The 23,939-nt window shown below is 34.2% G+C and overlaps 2 protein-coding genes across 2 annotated transcripts; both read left to right on the forward strand.

The window, feature by feature from the left end:
• Positions 1 to 2,581: 2,581 nt before the first annotated feature.
• On the forward strand, positions 2,582 to 13,544 carry LOC130623578 (coronin-1C-A-like). Its single transcript, XM_057439080.1, has 6 exons — positions 2,582 to 2,892; positions 10,328 to 10,765; positions 11,059 to 11,178; positions 11,651 to 11,965; positions 12,067 to 12,372; positions 12,513 to 13,544. Exons 1-6 carry the CDS (start codon positions 2,701 to 2,703, stop codon positions 12,789 to 12,791), a joined length of 1,650 nt encoding a protein of 549 aa, XP_057295063.1. The 5' UTR covers positions 2,582 to 2,700; the 3' UTR covers positions 12,792 to 13,544.
• Positions 13,545 to 15,262: 1,718 nt separating this feature from the next.
• Positions 15,263 to 23,354, forward strand: LOC130623412 (phosphoenolpyruvate phosphomutase-like). The gene is made up of 7 exons (XM_057438898.1): positions 15,263 to 15,441; positions 18,656 to 18,746; positions 19,147 to 19,243; positions 20,197 to 20,520; positions 20,899 to 21,086; positions 21,485 to 21,661; positions 23,157 to 23,354. Exons 2-7 carry the CDS (start codon positions 18,666 to 18,668, stop codon positions 23,238 to 23,240), a joined length of 951 nt encoding a protein of 316 aa, XP_057294881.1. The 5' UTR covers positions 15,263 to 15,441; positions 18,656 to 18,665; the 3' UTR covers positions 23,241 to 23,354.
• The last annotated feature ends 585 nt before the right edge of the window (positions 23,355 to 23,939 follow it).

Genomic DNA, 23,939 nt, shown 5'->3' on the forward strand with positions numbered 1-23,939 from the left:
GCGACGACGCCTTCATGTTTACGAAACACATCAGTTAAATTCCTTGCGGATTGAAAACGATTTTGAAGCTTTCTCTCTCTTTCACCCTAGGGAAGCATTTGTCAAGAAAAAGACTCTTGTATCTCAGAGCGTTGAGGTCAAAGACCTGCAATCTAAAAATACTCGAAATACTGATGAAAAATACTGATAAAGTACTTTAGCCCACTGACGATAGCTCAGCCCTCTCCATCCTACAGCTAAAAGAGAGTTTTGACTAAAGTTGAAGTGACCGGTGGTAAGCCAAGAAGACAGGAAATGAAAACAAACGTCGCTGACGCACAGTAAAAAAACCCGCCATATTTGCAGGACACAAGTCATATTAGCACTATAAATTTTTCGATTTTCGTAAAGAAATACATTCTCCAACACCTTGAAAATTAAAGCCGAAACCAAGAGAGTAAATGACAATCAACCAAAAATACCTGAAGAAGTCATAGCTAAGATTTAAATAGAATCGCTAAACATTCTGATTTCCTCAAAGGAAAGTTTTCTTCGCGAAAATATAATAATAAAATTTTCTTGAGAGATACAAAAACCGAAAGGGTGTACATCAAGTGCTTTTTATATTTTAATCTTTTGGACAAAGAGCAAAATTATTAAGTGAGAACTTGGATACTTACAACAAAACTATTGGAACACAATGTATTAGAATTTATAAATACGAACTGCGAAACATTTGGTGAACTTGTTGAAGAAGCAATGATAAATTTTGACTCGACTGTAAAAAACTTTCATACCTTCGCTGAACAAGAAAATGAAGATATTTTTGATGAGATGAATAATAAACAACCATATTGATGAAATTCAAAATGACAAGAAACGTATGTCTGGTCTAACAAGTTTCTCCTTTTCGTAAAGTAGATTACTTGGATAGATTTTTACACGAAAAAGTGTTTCTCAATTTCAAACGTTAGTTACCCCGCTTGACGCTTATGCTTTCTAAGTTTTGAACATTAGAAGGAGAACCATAGAGGGGTTAAAAGAAACCCAGGACCGTCTCGACTGTTATAAGAATTTAGAGGACACACATTGACAGCAGGAATACCTGTTATCTAGATTTATCGGTTCAGAAAGAAAGTTAATCTTTTTCCGAGTTTTATTTCATTAAATATATTTAAGAATGTTAACACAGAAACCTCATAACAAAGTTCATTAGTATTTTCATTACGAAAGTTCGCCATTCATAAACGTTATTACATATCCTACGAGATGAAAGAATCATTGAAGTTGACATTTCCTTAAATTGGTTGTCATAACAGAATTTCCTTATGACGGATCATAACCTACATAAATATCCATATAAGGTAAAACATAGCATAAATTCAATTTGGTCTTCTTCAGGGGGTCTTGACTAAACAAAGACTGAGTGCATTTTGACGGTTTTCAATAACAGCAACAGCTGGGGAGAGCAGAGACAATTGTTGTGTTTCCGTTTATGTGCGTGACATTGTATGAAACAACTTGTGTACCAACATCTTCTGAAATTTGTTTTGGTAATGGTCACACATGTTAAATATTTATAACTACAAAGTCAACTTTCTCTTGTCGAAAGTTTTTTTCGCCATTATGCGCAAAACACAACAGACAAACGAAAGTAAACAGAAACATAACATTCAAAAAAAAGAAAAAAAAGAAAGAAAAGAAGTCAAATCAACAAACAAAGAAAATGGAAAGCAAACAAAAAATTTTTTGTAAATAAATAATTTGAACAAGTACTCAGGGGTGTAAACAACGATCATGGCCTCCCACATTATAATATTTATTAATTATCCGTTTGAAAGTTCACGGTCTCTGTAGACACAAATTTAGGGTGCGCTCGAAATTTAAATTTTAATTTCTTAGTACGGTTGATGTTGTGGAGAGATGATTCGCAACACTTTTTTAACCTTATTGTCCGCTTTTTTACAGCTCCTGGATGAAGTGAAACAGCGAAAACAAAATAAATTGATTGATTGGATCATTAGGCAAACGTCCCCCGAAGTTATATGTGCCAGATATCACGTCCTTGTTGCGAAATGTACTTACAACATGTTTTTAAACTCTTTAACAAAAATGGACTCCTACATTTTAAATAAGTGACATCTGGTTCGGTATTGACCGTGCGAGTTTTAATTTAGTTTAGAAGCGAGGAGAGAGAGAAAAAATATTTATTTTTTGAATATATCAATGGTGCACATTTTATGGATATTTAAATCTGCAAAAGCTCCTTTTCCCTTTGTTTTATGCTCAAAATGAGTGTTAAAGGTGCAGCTGTTAAAACTCATCACTTTTATGTTATACTTCTAGAGAGATATTCGTTATTAATTGTTTATGTGTTCTCGTTTGAAGAAAGAGCTCTTGAGATAAGTTTTGAAAGCATGTTTATCTCTAGCCGTAGATTACCAAACTTCTTTATGCTTTTCATCGACTGAATAATTATAGACTCAATTAGGCTGTCGACGAGTGGTTCGGGGTTAGTTTTCTTAGGCGACGTCGAAATGTGCCATTTTGCTTTTAGTTTGGGGGCGTGAGTTCATGTTCGGCGGTGTCACTTGTTACCAGTGTTCTTTGCTAAAAGTGATCACACAGAACATAACTCTGGCCTGGAGGCGGGGAATTGATCCGAGAAGTGCCCCAACAAGGTTTTCTTAGTCCCTTCTATTTATCGGAATTTCATAGGTTATGGCGTTTATTCGTTCGTCAAAATTTCGACATGTCTTTGGCACTGCTTCTCGAAAAGATGCATGTTATGAAAACTTTCGTGTAACAAACTGTGCCTTCGAAGGTACCTTCATTGCTGCGAACAAAAAGTTCATTGCTTTTTGTGTTGAAGTTGGAGGTGGTGGTGCGTTCTGTGTTGTCAATACTGATAAAGTAAGTTGTTCTTTTAGTAACGATGTTAACCATGATGTTTATATTTCACTATGAAAAATGTCCAATAAGGACTTTAAGATTCTCAACCCATCCAAATCCTATAGATTGATAGACAGATAGGTCTATCTATCTACAGGACTTATGGGTCCAAGTCCTATTATATGAACATTAAGGCAAATGCCTCTGATTATTTATTAAGGTTTCTTCTAACAACTGCATCATAATTAAGAGATCGAGAGCTTGCTTGCTAAGAAAAGTGAACTGAATTATTTGTACTTACGAGGGTGCCGATAAGCCGCATACACCGTAAAAAGTGCGGGCGTTTCGGGCGAGTTCGGCATTTTGAAAAAAATTCAAGTATTCGCCCGAAAAAAACTCGCATAGGCCCGAACAATGCCCGAAAAACAAAAAAAACAACAAAAACAGACACTTCTATGATTTAAAAAAACTATAAAAATTAAAATAAACTTACTATGTGGTAGGGAAGTTCTTAAAAGAACTGTTTTTGATGGTTTTTGAGAAAGTTTACTTTATAAATAACTTATATATAAACTTTATTAACTCCTTTCTGTTCTAGCGCCTTCTTCCCAACTATTGTTCGCATGGTTTGCTACAAGGAATTGAATTTCAGGAATGTTCTGGGCAAGCTCGGGGAAAGTGCGGGCGGTTTTGGGGGACAACCTCCAATTTTATTCGAAAAGTCGCTGTATATATGTGGGCGTTTGCAGCTTATCGCCACCCTCTTTTGTACTTAGGCCGTCTTAAAAAATATGTTGTCTTCGCGTCCTCCGACGGACTCACTTTTGGTAATAAAAACCTGAGTCGGTAAATCGGGGGAAAAAAAAAACGGAAAAAAATTTTGCAAGATATTTTTCAAAAAGAAATTTTTTTTCGCCAGAACTAATTTCTGCAAAATTTACAAAAACTCTCGAAAATTAATTTCTGTAAAAATTAATTCCTTTAGGGCACTTCTGTGGCTACTGACAGTTTACAGGGTGGTGAAAAATGGTATACAAGTGGTGTTGAGTTGCTCTATATTGTTTTGGCACTGGGAACAAATTTGCTTGCTCCAAATTGAAAATCCCGGGAAAAAATATGCCCGCCCTCCCGTCTGACTCATTTTTGCGGGGTCTTCAGGACGTGAACATAACATATTTTTGATGGTGGCCTTATTAACAAAGTCATCAGAATTTTTAGGATGTTAAATTTGTTGCTTTGTCAAAAAGTCTCTAGAAACATAAATGAGGGTATATAGCGGCTATAAAACTCTACTATCGTTTGACTCCTTCATATAACTTGGGCAACCCTGAGCAACGTAATGACGTTGACATCGGATTAAATCTAAAATAAGTTTGAACGAAAATCCAATCCCATATGGCCAGGGACACATCTTTAAGATTAAATTTCTGATTTTCACAGTCAACCTTTATGCATGAGCGGGAGATAAACTTATTATTTTTTTCTATTTATATGTGACTCACATATAAAAAACATTTTTCATTTATTTATACATGAGCGTTCCTGATGTTGCGGAGAGAGATGTTGTTTTTAATTCTTTGCTCTGTACTGTATCAACAAGTCTTTGGGTCTCTTTTTAAAGGTGTCTGTTATTTTTTTTAAGACTTTTTGGCTGTAAATGTTTTTGTGGAGTCTGTATTAAAAATGTATATAAAGAACAGGAAAAAGATGTGACCACTAGAGAAAACTAAATCATGTTCTTGTGGGAAATTATGCAAATATAAACGCCCTGATTGGTTAAGAAAAATTAATTGGACCCCTGTGTTATTGTTACAAGTACCATAGCTGTTAACTATAGCAGAGGAGTGGTTTAAAAAATGTTGAACATGTGTCATGTGACTCGCCCAGCCCAAAGTTATAGATAAATAATTCACTAAATTACTCTTGTCATTTGTTAAAAAAAATATAAGTATTATGTGTATTCAAATTTATTATGAAATTTTTCTTGCAATATTTTGTGTATTAAAACATCTTTAAAGACGACAGGTGCCCTAATTTACTAGTTTCGAAAACATCAGTTTAAATAATTATGTACAATGAGGTGCAGTATTAGTGATTTTGTGAAAGTAAAAGAAAAACAACATTTTTATGTATTCTTAACCTGTTTTTGCATTTGAAATTCTTGAAGAATAGTTTTTCTATAAGGATGTTTTCTACTAGAATTTAGCTTGTCTTCTTCATCACTGGAACCTCCCGATAAGTTTAGATCACTCTGAGAAGACAAAGAGGTGACTGAATCTTCATCAATTGTCCTGCAAATTTTGTTAAGTTTTGTATGCTGTGTGACATAACAAATCAACAAAATATGTACAAACCAAGTTGGCTTTTGTTCGATAATGCTTGCGACGGTTAGTGCAATTATCGATTTTGTGGGAAAAAATTCGGACACAAAAAATAAAAAAATAATTTTTTTTTATGCCATGTTGTTTTTGTATATGTAGGAATATTTTAATTATAGAAAACATGTATGTAGGTTTTTATGTTAGTTCTCCTTTAAATCAAAAACATTCATGAAATAAGCTTTTATTATTCTGAAATTTTCAAGCGATAATGCAAAATTTAGGCTCTTACTGGTAACTTCACAATAATTACTTTTCATTTGCTGTTTAATTTACTCTTACTCATTTGTGAAACACAGTATCTGAATTCGCTGGTATGTTGTCCTGCTTGGGACAACATACCAGCGAATGCTGGTATGTTGTCCTGCTTGCTTTCGCGTATAAAGTGCGTTTAAGAGATAAAATAAAAAGCTGCATGGTATTTTCCTTTTTTTTTCTTTCACATTCTTCTCAGCCTTATTATTTTGCCTCAATTTTTTCTGTATGTTATCTTTTTATTGTCCCTTGCGTTTTAAGTACTTTTAATAAAAATCTATGAATTATGTTCTGTAGTTTTTGCAAAGATTAGATATAAAAAAGTTTGGTTATATTTTAAACACATTTTTTGAAATTTATGTATTGATTTAAAAGTGAGTTTATGCTATCCAGTTTTCCACCACTGCTCCAGTAGTTTCAGAGCTATTTTCAACTTTACCAGCATAGCCCTAAAATAACTGATTTTCATTTAATTTCTACATTCTTTTTTAAAGCCGTTATTAGTGATATAGCGATATAGTTGAGTATAAATTTGCTAAAAACGTGGATAAATAAATAATATATTTTAAAAAAAGGCCTAAATAAGAACAAAGAACATTTTTAAAAGGGTTCAACTTGTTACTATTCCTTACAAAATGTGAAGTCAGGACATTCCTTGAGACAAGTGTGATCGCACACGAACTCACCCACGCACTCGTAAAAAGATTGACAAGTGCTTTTTTTCTTTTTCTAAAATATTATAGAGCGATGAAAAAGGCTATTATGCTGGTTACATAACATTCATTTCTTTGTGATTGATTTGTTTAAAAAGTATAGGGAACATTAAAGTCGGCCCCTTTCTTTCATGCCGACACTCTTATGCTCGGCTAGTGCATTACACTGAGACTCGAACGTAAGACTGAAGACCATTTGGAACTATGCCACAAGTCAGTCCGACCTTCATCGTCACAGAATACTGCGAGAAGAGTGCCCACCCATGCAAGTTAAATATAACCAGAACATGGGAGAGGTTAGGTGTCCTGTACCTCATAACAGCTTTCAGACGAATGTTTTCGTGATGTAGTACCAAAGAAAAAACATGTTGAATAAAGTTTAAAAAATCTTTTTAAAAGGGGAAAGAGAAATCAAGAATGTCTAGAAATATATTTAATGCCAAAAACATATAGCGAATCTGCCAACACATCATCGCGTTCAACGTCTCAACCTTGCACTTGTGGTTAATACGTTTTACAAAATTCATTTCTATACAGCTTAAATAACATAAACGTTGTGGTAAATAAAAAAATAGTTAAGTGTGAATCACACTTGCAAATATTAACATCGCACTTGTAGATTTTGCTTATGAGTGCGATTTTTCGCACACCATAGCACTCCTAATTTTTTTTAGCGGGTGCTTTTTGTATGTAGCTCTGTCATAGTTTTATTCAAGAAATGGCCTGTGAAGTGCGTCCTCTGTTCTCAATTAAAACATACGGCTTAAACAGACTCAAAGAATTTTGCATTGGAATGGCATAGTTGTGTCGCGTTTACAAATGGAATGTACGGCTTACAAACTGGTTTGCTTAAGATAGATAGATAGATGTGCATATTTTTCATGGCTAGCCTCACAAATATCGAGGGATATACCCTGTCTATTATTTCCAGGAGGGGCCATGGCTTAGATGGAGAGTCCTACGCAGACCCAATAAGGGCCCACGTTCTACTAGACAACTCTGGCAACATCCAACGGACCACACGGTGAGCCATCTCCCCAATTTTCCTCACATGGCTTGGGTTAACCCGGAGCTATGGTAACATTCATTCGCCCATGTTAAATCGGCGTAAAGAGGAATTGAACCCTGGTCTCCCGCACAGAGTATGAGAGCTATAACCACTAATCTACAGCGCCTAAAAATCCATGGCGCTTAAACCAATTACAAACATGCCGGCAAAGAATTTCGAAACAGGATTACATGCAACACGGATAGAACAGTTCCTTGACACCTGGGTTTTTTGTTACATCTATAATTGCAAAAATGTCCAGTTTGTTTTCTATTTAATTCTAAAGTTTAGAGAATGTTTCATAGTATTTTTATTTGTTTTTATTTGTTTACTTTGGTAGAACGCATCTCATCCTAACAAACTTTATTCTTTCCTTATTTTTGTGTTATTTTCAACAAACTGAATTTTAACTCAAGAATGTTGCAAACCTAGCTTGAACATTTCGTAACTTTATGTTCACCTAAAATTTTTATAATGGTTAATGGTGAATGTATATGGCTAACTTAATAATTTTTGAATGTATTGACATAACTAGCAGTTTATAGGCGCTTGAGTGTGGGTGAACAGTTTTAAAAATGGCAGCACATTGTGCCACATATGTTTTTCAAAATGACAACCCGAGTTTTTGTTCCAAGCAAGTTAGTGTTCACTCTTTTTGTCAAATGACAATGTTGACTATGTGGTAAAAACTAATATTTCCAAAGCTTAATAACAGATTTTTATGCGGCATGTGCCACATGTTTGATAATATGTCATGAAAAGCTACAATAATTAAGTGGTGGTCTATTATTCTGGGCATCAACCCTGCTTATGCCCTGTCACGGGATATAAAAAATTGCCAGGTTGAGCCTATAATCAACATTTGGCCTAAAAAGATGCCTAAATTCTAAAACTTTTGGAGTATAGCTCCAATACTTTTTTTATGCAAATTTTACATTGGCCTAAAAGCATCTAATAACAACTTTCAAGCCAATAGTTTTCTTTGTATTTAAGGCTCTGCATTTGATGTTCCTAAAAAGGGTTGGGATGCTCAGCTAAAAATAGATCTTTTATTGCAACCTTGCGTCACAGCTTATCTCTGTATTCTTTCATTAGATTTTTTTATTAATAAATACTCAAAAGTAGCGAATTTTAAAAGTGAACTTTCCTTTTTAAATTTTTTTTAATAGTATTACCAATTACTAACGTCTTCTTTGCCAAGAAAATTATTTATGACAACATATAATATATAAAATATATAAAATAATCTGCATTGGTATATATATATAAACAATTTTGCTAAGGCAAATACAAAATTGTTTTTTTCTTGCCCATAGAGATATAGAATTATTTGGATTTTCCTAAAATTTCATTGAGATTATAAAAAAAATGTTCTCCCTAAAACATTTAGTTATCTAAGCATGAGATTTTCACTTGATATTGTGTATATTTTGTATTAGATGTAGGTAGAAAATTTAATATTGATTCAATTATATAGTCTTTTGAAACATTTATTTTTTAAAGCTGCATTTTTTTAACGCAATGCAGTAATACCATATTTACTCTATTTTTCCAAGTCACAGACAGACAGAAGCTTATTAGAGAGTATGGAATTGTTTTTTTAAGACCATGGAAATTGGGTAAAAAAAAATCACAAAATTATGAAAATTAATTTAGGATAAATTGTTTCACACAGTTTTACAATTTTAATTTAAAATTGAAAATCTAATTTGCATACATTCCAAATTGTTGAAAAATGATGTTTACATTATCACAGAAGTACTGGGAAAAATCTATATAAATTACAAAAATCCTGCATGTGTGATTTTATTGATGGGGCAGGATTATTTTTTTAACTCATGCCACACAGGCAGGTTTACCAGAGAGTTTGAAATGGTAGAGATGTGGGAATAATAGCGTATTTAAATAATAGATTATTTAAATAATACAGTATATATTAAATGAAAAATTAAAGGCTAGATGTACAGTATGATTTGCAGATACGACAAATCGTGTTATGTAAACAAGACACGGGACAAAAAAATTGATTAAGTATACAACAAGATATGCAAACTTTTAGCTAATCAACACTCTAAATTGCAACAAATGAGAAACAGAAAGAAAAACCTTTTTAACTCTGTTTATTGTACACCACCTATAGACAAACAACAATAATTGTTTAAAAAGGTTTAAAAAAAGACACTTTTTAAAATACAGACCCAAATGCAAAAAAAGAAAAAGAAGTTAACTCTTTAAATTTTATATTACAATTGTCCATTACATTTACAGAGCAGTGTATATTGGTTTATTTTTTTCTGTGTTTTTGCTTTTTGTGTAACAAAAAATCCCAATGTTCATCTGCTGGCATATTCAAAAATGTTTAAAAGAAAATCTTTTTAACTAATAAAGTTAGCTATCTGTGTAAAAAAATATTGAAAAACACCAGATATAGTAATCAAGTCATATGTTCTCACTATTTTTATTTCACTTCAAAAAATATAATAACTTTACTAAGGATTATGCTTAACGTAAAACGACTATAGTCCAACAACTATTTCATCAAGAGGAATAAATAATTCTAAAGAGTTTTGACACAATCAACCCGATTTCCCAATGCTTTTGGATTTATAACATTTTGTCAGACGTGTTGGAAAACCAGAACTTTTCTTGGCTATCCGAAACCAGAACGTTAAAATGCAATTTAAAAGCAGAGTAATTAGACAGTAGTTTTTTGGATAAATCTCAAAGTTATAATGACGTCACAGAAAAGTTTTGGCATAAGCAAAAATTAATTAGTACCATTTTGTTCCTTTAATAAAATATAATTGTGCCAGTTTCGATTTCATTTAAGAATGCCTAAGGGGGAAGGGGGTCACAAGGGATCACCCTTTGACTTGATTAATGGCTAAAAATGTGTTTAGGGCACGTACAAAAAACAGTTCAAAAGCATTTAAATTCGTTTCAGACTTGGTTCTAAAGAGTTATTGAATAGAGTCTGTATAACTTAAATTCTGTACTTAGATTAAATTAAAAAAAGAATCAGTTTTTTTTTTCTTTTTTACTGTTTACATTTTCTTCCACAGACTGGACGACAAGATGTCAACTTGCCCAAGGTTAGTGCTCACAAAGAATATATTCTCGACCTGCAATGGAATCCTTTTAATGATAACATGATTGCTACGTGCAGCGAAGATGGTAGTATCAAGATCTGGGAGATACCCGATATAGGAGTTTTGTTAAATATGGACGATAGCAAGGCCTTACTGTCTCTTGATTACCACGAACGTCGCTGTATCCAAATAGAATGGCATCCGATTGCCTCAAACGTATTGTTGAGCGTGTCACAAGAACCCAAAGTTTGTGTATGGAATTTAGACGAAGGTGTAGCTGAAGTCGAGATAGAATGCCACCCTGACATTATCTGGAATGCAGCCTGGAGTGGGAAAGGTGACAAGATTGTGACGTCATGCAAGGATAAGAAACTAAGGATATTTGATGCAAGGTCTGGAGATCTACTTGTGGTATGCTTTTGCATTCTTTTTGTAGACTAAATGTATTATCTGACAAATTGCTTGCTAAGAAAGATTTTTTAGAAAGATTGCTTTTTAAACCAAAAAACACAAAAAAAAAACAAAAAAAAATTAAGACCATACCTTGCTTCTTATAAAAAACAAGGATTTTTCTTCTATCCCCATTTTGGTAGTTCAGTTATGTGTGGTAGTTCAGTTTTGTGTTTCGCATGTTCTGTACTTCAAGCATGCAATATTTTGTTTGTCAAGGTCCTACTATTCTATCAAAAATCTTTGCATTGCAGGAGGGTCCTGGTCACGAAGGTTCAAAAGCTCAACGTGTGCTATTTACCTTCGATGACAAATTTCTCTTCACAACTGGATTTTCTCGCATGAGTGAAAGACAGTATGCATGTTGGGATGCGGTATGTTTCATTACTTTGTGTTTTTGAATTAATGAATTATTTTTGCAAGGTTAAAGAAAAAGCATCTCGTTTGCGAAGATAAATTTTCGCGAAACAGTTATATTGAGATATTTCGCGCAGGTCTTTTTTCGCGAATAAGTCATTTAACGTTTGTTTGCGAAGAAAAAAAATTCACAAATTTTTTCGCCTGTTTATTAAGATAGATAGCCTAATAAATATTATCTTGCTTATATCACAGAGAATGATCATTATTTTTATCAGCTAGAAAAGCAAGAACAATTTTTTAAAAAATATTCCCAACAATTAATATTAGCAAGTGAGTTTTCTACTAGTAATTTAGCTGACAACTTTTTCGCAAATTGGTCATTCCGGAAATTTTCGCACAAACAATTTTGGCTAACCTGCTTAAAATTTGCCTTTAATGTTGGTATGCGTGTTTTCAAAAATTTAATTGATTGTATTTCCCTCTTAGTCTGATTTGAAGCAGAAGATGCTGGAAGAACTTGACACAGCCAACGGATGTTTAATTCCCTACTACGATCCTGATATTCAAATTATGTATATTGCTGCTAAGGGAGACAGTGTCATCAGATATTACGAACTTGTCGATACTGAGCCCTATTGTCACTACATCAACACTTACCAGTCTAGTGCACCTCAGCGTGGTCTAGCCCGAATCCCAAAGCGAAGTGTCAACGTCAATGCTTGTGAAGTTGCGAAGTTTTATAAACTGTATGGGACTAAAACAGGATACATAGAACCAGTCTCGTTTGCAGTCCCTAGAAAGGTAACGAGTTTATATTGAAACTAAAAAATAATGTGCCGGAGGTTGCTAAAACAACTCAAAACAATAAAATATGAATTTTTTTACGTTCTCAAATGATTTAGAGCGAGTTGTATCAAGACGATATCTATCCCGATTGCGTCAGTATCGAATCGGCGATCGAGGCCTCTGAATGGTTTGAGGGAAAGAATGTGGAACCCAACCGTATCGACATGAGAACTCTTTTTGTTGGAAAAACAAAAGCCAAAGCAAGTGGTGGTGGATTAAAGAAAGGTGGTTTGAAGGGCTTAAAAGCTAAAAAAGAGGCGAAGGAAACCGCTAAATCTACTGCTTCTAGTGCACCGAAACCGAAGGAAGAAAAGAAGGAAGAGCCGAAAAAGGAAACAAAAGAACCATCGCCTACTCCTCAGGTATTCCGTTTTCGTTATTACTTTACTGCTGTTTTTTTATAATACACTAACTTGTTTTTTTTCGAAATTCCAAGCTTCGTCATATGAGGAAGTTTTCTGTTCATGTTTGTTTTTATCTTCTTCTTTCTTTGCCTTGGCAGCGTACTTCTGCACCGCCTCAAAAAGTTACCGCCCCCACCGCAGCTGCACCAGGCGTTGACCCAACAGTTGTAAAGGAACTTCAAAGCGAAATAAAATCATTAAAAGACAACGAAAAAAAAATGAAGGCTGACTTGAAAGCGCTGTCTGATAAAGTGAAGGATTACGATAAACTTGCCGGTGACATCAAACTACTATGCGATGCCGTTAAAAAGAACGACGAAAGAATCGCCGCCCTAGAAAACCTTGTGCAGGAAGAATCCGAAGAAGAAGGAGAGTAAGGGGAAGGATGACATTCCCACTAGATAAAATTTACCAACATTTAAGAATTCAGACCCGAGAGATTTAATTTAAACAATTTGACTTTTGTTATTTCAAATCCTTTTTTTTAATTCGGTTAGATTTTTATGGTGACCACTTACCTGGAAATTCCTACAATTTTAACAAAAATTTAAAGTTTGTGCCGGAAAGTAATCGTCTTAAATTTCTAGAAAGTTAGAATATCTAATCGTTTCGTCTTAAAACCGTCCAAACAATCTTTTTCTAAATATGTTCCCGGAATGTTCCTGGAATTTGGGTTTCCAATTTCCATGGACACGATGATTCTACAGCTGGCTATTTTTTTGGTATTTAAATGTGTTCGTATCAGACTATATCAAACTTGTCTCATCAAAGAGTTTTGTTTGAGCGAACTTTTTGATTTTTTTAATGCATTTTTGAAAGGGATTGATTATTTGTTGCGTAAAAGTTAGAATAATAAATTTTCATGTAGCTTTGACCTTCACAACAGACATGCTGGAATATTTCAACATGTCGTTAAGTGAAATATTTGCACTAGGGATTATAATTCTTTTTCTACGCCAAATAGACAGCAAAAAAAAATGTCGGGGCAATTTTATCAGTTAAAAATTAAAACTACATTTTTTATATTATACATTTGACATAATTCTGATAACTTTTGTTTGGTTAGCAATGGTTTTGTTCGTGTAAATTTTTAAGTTTTTTTTTTTATAGAAAAATCATAGTGATAAAAACTTTATAAATTGTTGTGGACCTGTCAAACGGAAAAAATGTATTTGTTAAGCCTAGTAAAGACGCGTCAAACAGATAAAACGTATTAGTTGGGCGTCGTAGAGACACGTCAATCTACTACAGCTATAGAAGGCTTTTTGGGATGTATTTTATTAGTCAAAAAGATGGGGAAATTAATTTTCAGGTTAAACGTGTAAACAACAAAACATTCTTCTCAGCGTTAGTTTTAAATTTTTTAACGTTATTAAATCTTTTAACGTTATTAAATCCTTGCTCATTTGCCAATGTTGCTTTTCTGCCAAGTTTTGGCGCTTGCTTTTTCGCGATATAATGTTTTTTTCGCGTATTTAATCAGGAATTAGAGAAATTTATTTGAATTATGGTGAATGTATCAGTTATTATTTCAGACCATTTACTATGCCTCTCAAGCCATCTTCGAAATGGGCACTTGTCGGGTTGATCAAAAACGTTACAGGTCGTAGTGGGATCGAGGTTGTCTTATTGTCTTTCCCGAGCAAATCCTTTTAGTCCCTTGGTCATGTCAAAAAACGCGTCGTTTTGTTTAACCGATTTCTCTTGGGAGAAACATTCTTCCTTTATCCTAGAACCAGGAAATTAATTTCGACGAGTATTTTTAAACCTACATTTATCGTAGTCAGGAGGAGTGCTAAGACGCATATCTTTTCGAAGTCAATTATAACATCGGAATAAAAATGAGTCCAGAGAGAAAAGCGGTTTGCTGAATTGACCACGTATTCTTTATTTCTATTTCTCTTTAATAATAGCCGTCGTCTGTCTGTGTGTCTGCAAAAGCGGCGTCCCGTAACGGAAACACGAAATTTTTAAAATGCGCACGAGTATCAAATGCGATATATTTTTATCCACTTTGTTGCGACGGGTAAATTTAAAGAACGAGCGAACACGATGGGCGACCCCGTGGATTTTTCCACGGGTTAACGACTAGTCTCATTAACAATAGCCGTCGTCTGTCTGTGTGTCCGCAAAAACGGCGTCCCGTAACGCAAACACGAATATTTTAAAATGCGCACGAGTATCAAATGCGATATATTTTTATCCACTTTGTTGCGACGGGTAAATTTAAAGGACGAGCGAATGCGATGGGCGACCCCGTGGATTTTTCCACGGGTTAACGACTAGTCTCTATAATAATAGCCGTATTCCGTCTGTCTGTCTCTGCGCGGACCCCCCGCTGAGGTAGAAAATGATGTTACGGAAACACGAATATCAAATGCGATATATTTTTATCCGCTTTGTTGCGACGGGTTAATATAAAGGACGGCCGATCCCGTGGATTTTCCACGGGCAACGACTAGTCTATGTTATAATACCCGTATATACGTCTGTCTGTCTGTCTGTCACACAAAATGGTAGCTTAGCTGCGCAATAGCGAGAAGCACACAATGCGGTATAAAAAGGACGGGCGAACCCGTGGATTTTCCACGGGCTAACGACTACTTTTATAAGAAACAAAAATATAAGAATCAAGAATACACTCAATTAAAGTGCCGTGTTTTTCCTGCGCGCACAGAAATGGAGGTAACTTCCGCTTAGTTTGTTTACATTTTTACCTCCATTTCTGTACGCGCATCGGGCATTACGTAATCCCTTAAATGCGTGCGCAAGAAAATATCGGGACTTTGATTCCATGGTATAACGCGGGGTCTGCTGGTTACTTTTACCATTGTTTTAGAAATCGGGCAGTGTGGTCACGTGCGCGTTGTGGATTTGCAACTTCGTTACCCGAGTTACACTGATTATCTGATTATTTGTTGACCAAGATCCAGCTTTGCATTGCATACTGTTTTCGAAAACGCGTGGTGGTGTATAGGTTGTTTCAGACAGTGCCCCAAAGCAACTGAGTAGCTTTATCTGCACATGGTAGGTAGCCATATAGTTATTTCTTGATAGTCAAGTGATATGTGAAGCTTAGCAAATTTTTATTTGTTTTAAAGTCAGAACAGATGAAATAGATCAGATAAATCTTGCGCTCAAAAAAGATGCGGGCGTTCTAGGTGAAGACAGGTGAAGTGAGGTCCTTTCAAGTCTGTTCCTTCAAAGTTATCGTTACGACTTTATGCAAATATGTGTCAATCAGAAGTTATTCATCTAGCTACACTTGATAATAGTTTAAAGCCTCAACAATGTTTCTGTAGAAATAAATCTATATTATAATGCCCGTAGCTATACGTCTGTCTGTCCTGTCTGTCTGTCACGCAAAATGGTAGCTTAGCTGCGCAATAGCGAGAAGCATGCAATGCGGTATAAAAAGGACGGGTGAACCCGTGGATTTTCCACGGGCTAACGACTAGTGGGCTAAAAAAGACCTTTCTTCAACAAGCTCTGCATGCTGCCAAAAAATGTAAACATTCAAAAAGGTCTATTCCGCGATTCGGTTCAGCTTTCTTGCCGTAGTGATGATTGACATATTGCTTAATTGATGAATCACATTTGTGCTACATCCTCCATTTTTAAAATTTTGCAGGGTGAAAACAAACCTAGTTCGTTAGGGGAAAAATGCAAAAAAATGTAGAAATGGAAGAATAATTAGCTAACGAAAGATAACCACAATAAAAATCTGTCTGGAAATGATGCTTAGCTATCTAGATTTTGCTCTATAAAATTATCTTTGCTCAAACTTCCTAACATTGTTCTTAAAACTCCAAAATGTGTCTAGCTCTGCACTCTCTTCACCTAAAATACGGAAACTTTACACCTCCAAAAAAATTGTTATGACGTCAAACCGAATCGCCGAATATAACCTGCGGAATCAAAAACACTTGTCAATCAAAAGGTAAACCACAAAAACTCTGCTTATGTGGGTATTCCTGCACGTTTTCTAGCGTACAATGGTACAATTTCGCCACTTTTTACAAAAAAAAATAGTATATATCTTATATCTTTGCGCTTTGCCACCCTGTTGTGGCTTATTTCAGATATTAAACATAGCCAGACACCGACAATTAAAAAGAAAATTAAATTGTAACTGGCCGCGTATCACAAATGGCCTGGAAAAATGGAACACAGAGTGGTACAATTTCGCTAGCATGGGTACAATTTTGCCAGCTAGGTTTTTAATTGTGAAAAAGAAACAAGATATTCTGGGTAATCTATGTAACTCAGCGTAATACTATTCTCTTAATCCCTTGTGACGTGCCTAGGTAAAAAAAAATGGGTTTACAAATTATTATATCTATCAAAATAAAGTCTGGCGAAGTTGTACCACAGTCGCCAGGAAAAAAGGATCAGCGAATCCCGAGTCTGGGAAAGATATGGTTTAGTCGTCCACAGAAGTTTGCTTTGCTTATCCAAACCTTGTGTTTTATTAAAGATGAATCCATAGAAGAGCCATAAATCAATAAAAGTGAGTGTGGCATGAACAGAATTTATTTCTTCCTGGCGAAATTGTACCTATGGCGAAATAGTACCTTTGTATGCTACACCTTTGCAATCTTTAGTACTAAAACTTTTTTCATTGCCTGCTACAACTAATTTCCAGTACCTGCTATAAATATTAAAACACAAAACAAGGGGTCAACAACCACTTGGTTATGAAAAAACTGCTTTGTATATACAAAATCCTAGGCCAAGGCTATGTCAGCAAAATTATCATATGGGAGTAAACAAATCAAAATAAGTATAAAAGAATATTGTTCTGGTAATTAGTGCAATACTTTGAGTTGATTTTTGATGATAATTTGTAGATTTTAGATGATAATTTATAGTTTTTATGAATTTAAAAGTAGTTGCACCTAAGAATCAGAAATGTGGAATCATTGTAGAACATAAATAGAAAATTTGAACGCTGTTGTCCAAACTGTTCTTAAGATATCTGAAAAACAAAGAAATTATAAGGGTGTGATTACATGGAGAATTTTTCAGATAAAAAAAACCTAGTGACCCTTTAAGATCCCATCCCTTTGTGTTTGCTCAAGTTTACTTTCACCATCCCCTGCTTGTTTCTATTATGTACAAGGTTTACCCCCTGCCAAAAATCTATGAAGCGTTTTAATTTTAAAACATTCTAATCAAGATTTTTAACAAAAAATGATACTTTTGATAGCAATGCTTCAAGATGATTATCCAAAATGACTATGCCACCCTATGAAAGGACAAAAAACAACACACAACAGCTTTGAACTCAATGCCAGTTTTTTAAAATTTTAATTCTTTTAAAACTAAAGTTTTTCTCAACAAATACCTTAAGCGACTCCAATTTAATTGTTGTTCTATGGGCGAAGTCGATAGTAGCTTACGGTTGGTCAGTCGTCGAAATAAAAATAATTTTATGGAGAATGTATGGTCGGAACAACAACAACAAAATAACAATGGAGGAGGGTGTTATGACAACTGTTTTTCCTCATGTGTTTTTGCATAACGCACGCTGTTTATATTTTTTAGTTGCAAAGAAAATATAATAATAATTTGTCTCACTAAAAAATATGTAACTAGTTTTCAAGGTGGGAAGATAAAAATACTTGCATTCTCAAAAACTTGTTTTTAAAAGTTATGCAGGAAGAATTTTTCTTGTGTTGTTTTGAAAGTTATGCAGCAAGAATTATTCTTCTGCTGCTTTGAAAGTTGTACAGAATATACTTGTATTGTTTTGAAAGTCTTACAGCAGGTTATACTTGAGCTGTTTCGAAACAGCAAGTTATTCTTCTCCTACTTAAAATAGTAAAACAAACAATTTTAGTGTTCTTTTAATGTTTTTTGCGCAGTGTTATAGGAAAATTTAAATTTAAGTGCAATTTCTTTTTCGGACTATGGTTGTTTAGTTGAGAATATTTAAAGTCTTTCACTGCGGTGAAATCATTTTTTTAAAATTCATAACGGAGGAGGGTGTTACGACAAGCGTATTCTATCTTGTTTTATTTATTTTTCCTAAATGGTATCGACTGTATTACAGTTTAGCTAGCGTAATTTTGAACATATATAATAATCATAACGAAGGAGGGTGTTACGACAATGAACTGTCTTGTTTTCGCTTGTATTATAACTATTTTAGCGAAAGTAATTAAATTAAATGCCTTATCTGTAAAAAATATTGTGCATATTTATACTGATCAAAGATTTTTCTGACACCTTTTTTTAGTTTAGCAAAGATGTTTTCGCATGCTGGTAAAAAACTTGTCAACAATGTTGTGAAATCCACTTTTATTTCTACTAGAAATAAATCCACTCAGGTAATGTTTTTTACAAGGTCATTGATTGTTTAGAACAGTCACCTGTTTTAAACTGAGTTTTTTCCAACTTTTTCAAACAAATTTAACCTATAATTTTCCTTCCACATAGCCCACAAATGCTGTGTAAAGCCAAAATGCCTACAAAAGTTTGTCAACGCATCTCAGTGAATTATTACCTTCATTTTCCCTAATGTGTTTTGTTTTTATGTCTCCAGCTTTTCATAAAATTTTTGTAACAGAAAATGGATGCAATATTCAAATCTTCACTTAAAATTAAAAGTATTTGACAAGTATAAAACTCAAAATAATACAGAATCTCTTTTTTATTATATCCCTCTTCTTGTAGTGAGGTAAAATGTATGTGGTTGACTAAAAATTGCTAGTTTTTTGTATACTATAGCGGACAACTTTACTCAAGAACATGCTTCAGTCCAAAGATTTAGCATTTCTTATGGAGGCACACAGTGGTCTTGCTGCAAAGATTGTAGAAGAAGCTGGTAAGTTCTTTGTGACCCATATTATATCAAGATGGGCAGAGGTCTATAAACACAAATGTGATGTCAGTAATAGTGATTGGAGCAGTGCATTTTTTTTATCAGCGAGGTTATTTAAAATTATTCGTATGTAAATAACTCAACCAGTCAGTATGCTTGTACATAACCGTTATTGGATAAAAATATTAAAAAAATTTAAGGGGTGTCTTCATTAAAAATGATATTAAGATACAGCCAAAAAATATATTATTGGTCTTTTATTTCATAAAGTACTGAAAACATCAAAACCTTTCATTTTTAAAACTGCCATGCCTTCTATTTTTATCTTCCTTGCCGTCTCAATGATTTTAACTCACTCTATGAATAATATACTTTTGAAAGGTATGTTTATTTCGACTTATTGTTAGCATGGATTGACCAAATATCAATTTTAAATTGAAATCAATTTTAAATCTTAAAGGAATTTCTTTAAGATTGCTTTATGGAATAACAGAGCTGTCAGCACTCTGGAAATCCTTGAAATTGGTCCTGGTGTATCTGAGTCTGAATAATGTTTATAAGCTTTGTTCTCATGAAAAGAAATATAGGTGCAAAGGTTCTTTTATTGACTTTTTGTTTTTTGTTCATATTGCTTAAAAATAGCAAACAAGCTTTTTAGAAGTCGATTCGTTTTAGAGTATTTAGCCTTTGCTTATAACAGCACATTAAACGAATACTGTTGCTCTGCAAATTATAAACCTCTTTTATCAGCCTGTCAAGCTTGGTCCGTAATTTTGACTAAGCTTTTGGTTTTAAGAATCTCAGCATCAAATTTAGCAAGTATCTATTTTAGAAACTATATGATTTTTTCGAATGAAAGGAGATATAAGTTTACATATTAAGTTAAATACATATACAGTGTGGTTATGTTCTGTTGTTGGAGATTTTAAGTTAGATTGCGCATAATTCAATTTTAGGTTTTCAAGGCATCTGGGGCAGTGGTTTGTCCATTTCAGCATCATTAGGTGTGCGTGATAGCAATGAAGCATCTTGGACGCAGGTATTAGACGTCGTGGAATATATGAGTGATGCGTCCAGTTTACCAATTCTGTTAGATGCTGATACGGGGTATGGCAATTTCAACAATGCGAGGCGTTTAGTTCGAAAATTGGAAGAGAGGGGTGCAGCTGGTGCTTGCTTAGAAGACAAGCTGTTTCCTAAAACAAACTCACTTTTGGATGGCAGAGCTCAACCGTTGGCAGATGTTGAAGAATTTGCCTTGAAGATAAAAGCTTGCAAAGGTAACTCGATTTAAAGCCGGATGAAAAACTGTAAAAAATCCTGCAAGCGTCACTCAACTCTCTCCTAGAAATTTTCAATCATTTTGTACTCCTAAGAGTTTTGTTGGTTTGCTTTCTACATTTGTTTTGCTCCATGTGGGTTGTAACGTGTCTGGACGTACTGTATAAAAAATTGAATCTGTTAGTGGGTCATGGTTTGATATTAATAACCGTACATTATTCTCCTCATATAGATATGGCCGTGTTATTTCTCTGATAATCTTGATCTTATATTAAAAGTTGATTGACATTGTTTCTCAATGTACTTGCATTGGCGTGTCAAAAAATGATATTTTACCTTTGCTTTAATTTTTACAACTCACTTTTCTTCTTCCTCAGATAGTCAGAGAGATCCAGATTTCTGCATTGTCGCGCGTGTGGAAGCTTTTATTGCTGGATGGGGATTGGATGAAGTGTTACGTCGATCACATGCATACGCTGACGCTGGCGCTGATGCGATTCTAATGCACAGTAAGAGAAGCGAGCCTTCAGAAATCAAAGCTTTTATGGAAGCCTGGAATAACAAGGTGCGGGATGGTAATATGTAGGTTTATGGAGTTTGTTTTTCATAGGTCTGTGTATTTGTAACCTCCTTATAATAAAGATTTGATTAGAAACAGTAAAAGAGCACGATTTTTTGTGCAATGAAATTTTGTTAGCAACGGTTGTAGCACCAAAATCAGTGCCATAAGCGGCTCTTTGTGTAAAATTATGATTTTTACTACCCTAACTGCAGTCGAGTTTTGATATTTTTAAAAATGTCGGGTAAAAAGGCGGAGTCGGTAATTGAGGTAGGCCACGATATTGTATCAGTTTGGATCATCCATTAAGGTTTGTTTTTTCACGCTACGCAATTTTTTATTCTCAACTGAAATTTTTGTTTTTTCAAAAAATACGATTTTTTACAGTATTCTTTCTTCTCTAGACGCCCGTTGTTATAGTACCAACAAAATATTACACTACACCGACCAATGAATTTCAAGAATGGGGTGTGTCAACTGTTATTTGGGCCAATCACAACGTTCGTGCGTCGATCAATGCAATGCAAAACACGTGTCGTACTATCTTTGAGGAGCAGTCTTTAGTTAACGTTGAAGATAAGGTAGGAATTAGTTTTTTTTATCATGTTTTGAGTAGAAGTTCTTAGAGTTGGCACTCACTTGGAAAATGTGGCGCAAAATCTTTCACACACAAACAGCTTTAAACAGCTTTTTAACATCAGCAAAAAAATTTTTGCCGACGTTGTATGTTATTTGCATGTCTTCTTTGTTAACACGTCGGTATTCACGTCGAAAATTACCGTGCTGGTCTGGTTGGCATTCCAGCGCGTTTCCAATGTGGCTAACTGAATGCAATGTCAATAGTAAAAAGCCTATTGGATGAATTCTACGTTACAGGCTAGCTTGTCATTTAAAAAAATACACTTTTCGTTGGATTTCAATTTTAATACTGGCTTGTTGCGTATTTAAGCCTTGATGTATTAAAAATACGCTACTCCAATAAATACCGGACGATAGTTTGCAAAGCTACCTATCTCTTATTGGTTCGTCACCAAATCATACCATCTTTTAAAAAACCTTATTTATCTAAAAAACGCACAAGTTGGGCCATTACAAAATGAATTGGTTGTACCAGTTCCATCAAACTGACAAGTAACTTTCTTTTTACTCACTTTTCGTGCTTTCGGTTTTCACGGGATAAGAGCTTTATATAATGTCCTTGCGCTTGAACCAATTAGTTTTTTAGTCAGTCGTATACCTTATCGGTAAAAAAAAATTTTGGTGACTTTTTTTTCACCGACTAAACTTTTTTTCCGACTTTTTTTTCCGACCTAACTATTTTTCCGACCTTTTTTTCCACCAAATTTTTTGCCGATTTGTTTATTTTTTAATTTTTTTTTGCCAAACACCACTTTTTTGCTGTTTTTCTCCCTTGCTGCTAATTTTTATCAGTTATTGCGATTATTCTTGAAATTGATTGATTTTTGTTGTTGTTGTTGTTTTAATTTAAAAAGTACCTTCAAATCTACACTTTATTGATCACTTTTGTCTGGAAATTGGTCGGCAAAGAGTAACTAAATTCAACAATTTAGTCGGCAAAAAGTGACTAAATTTAATTTTGCCGACTCTTTATTATCTTTATTTATGCCGACTAATTTTTTTGCCGATTTTTTTGTACCGATAAGGTATGTTAGCCCGCTTGCGTTAAAATATGTCGAGTCATAAAAGATGGGCAAATATAGCAAACTCTGCAAAACTAAAAGGCGGTTAGTAATACCGCGTTTATTTGAATTTAAGCGAGCACGATAAAAATTACTGTAATTTCGTGGCGCAACTATTAAAAAAGCTTGTTTATTTTCTACAAGGCAATTTTACTTTTGTTTATTTCACGGGAAAAAAAGATCAAAGACAGTGGGAAGTTAATTTTCTTACGCCCCTCTCGTTTATAAGCGCCAAAGCGTTTTTGAAACAGCCTCGAGCGCTAAACTGTAATGATTCAAGCAGGGACGGAGCAACACTTGTAAGGTGTTGATTCAGATCTAGCCTTCGGCGGTACAAATGTCGAATCTCTTGTTAAAACCTGTTTTATTTTTGTAGATTGTTCCAGTGAAAGAAGTGTTTAGGATTCAAAACGATAAGGAGCTGGTCGAAGCAGAAAAAAAATATCTACCTACTCAATAGTATATTAACATATATTTATATTTAGTTTTATCTGTAATACGATAATACTATCTGCAATTCAAGAGATGTAAAAATGAAATTTTTATCCAAAAATAATTTTTTACTTTTTTTACATATTTTTTCAGTTTCGTTATTTTTGTTGTACAATATGCAAACCATTATTCGCAAATATACGACATTTTTAATAAATGCCTAATATATTGTTTACAGTGACTGAATGTTAAGCGTGTATCCTACGAAAAAGAATATAAAAAGTCTAGGGCTTAGTTTAGTAAGCAGTCAAATATATATAAGCAATATCACGACATAAGCTGTAATATCTTTTATGACATTTCCCTGGCATCTTCTACTCCTTTTTTAAGTAACTCTTGCAAAATAAACTAGTTGGAAGTCTCTGAGGTTTGAAACAACTGGTAAGCAACATTCTTGGTGTTCAAAATTTCTTAACAGTTCTACTTACATGCAATTCCACTGATTCGCTAGGCCACCTTCGTTTTCAAGGGTTTTTGCCCTTTTTTATATGAGGGATGACCTCGTATCAAAAAGGTAAAAAAATCTAGGGAAGAGGGTGAGTTTTAACAACGAAACAAAATGTGAGAATATATTCACGTTTTATACAGTGCAAAAATAGTAGTTCCGCGTCTTTTTAAAACCAAATTTCCCCTAGACGCCGTAGCGTTGCTTAGACACCAAAGTATT

This window comes from Hydractinia symbiolongicarpus, chromosome 13 (genome assembly GCF_029227915.1).
Source record: "Hydractinia symbiolongicarpus strain clone_291-10 chromosome 13, HSymV2.1, whole genome shotgun sequence".
Lineage (NCBI taxonomy): Eukaryota > Metazoa > Cnidaria > Hydrozoa > Anthoathecata > Hydractiniidae > Hydractinia > Hydractinia symbiolongicarpus.

Excerpts from the sequence above, each read along its gene's own strand:
- LOC130623578 (XM_057439080.1), top strand. The coding sequence starts at position 2,701 with ATGGCGTTTATTCGTTCGTCAAAATTTCGACATGTCTTTGGCACTGCT. Across the intron at positions 2,893-10,327 it reads GTGTTGTCAATACTGATAAA|ACTGGACGACAAGATGTCAA; the intron begins GTAAGTTGTTCT and ends TTTCTTCCACAG. Across the intron at positions 11,179-11,650 it reads AGTATGCATGTTGGGATGCG|TCTGATTTGAAGCAGAAGAT; the intron begins GTATGTTTCATT and ends TTTCCCTCTTAG.
- LOC130623412 (XM_057438898.1), top strand. The coding sequence starts at position 18,666 with ATGTTTTCGCATGCTGGTAAAAAACTTGTCAACAATGTTGTGAAATCC. Across the intron at positions 19,244-20,196 it reads AAAGATTGTAGAAGAAGCTG|GTTTTCAAGGCATCTGGGGC; the intron begins GTAAGTTCTTTG and ends ATTCAATTTTAG. Across the intron at positions 21,087-21,484 it reads TGGAAGCCTGGAATAACAAG|ACGCCCGTTGTTATAGTACC; the intron begins GTGCGGGATGGT and ends TTTCTTCTCTAG.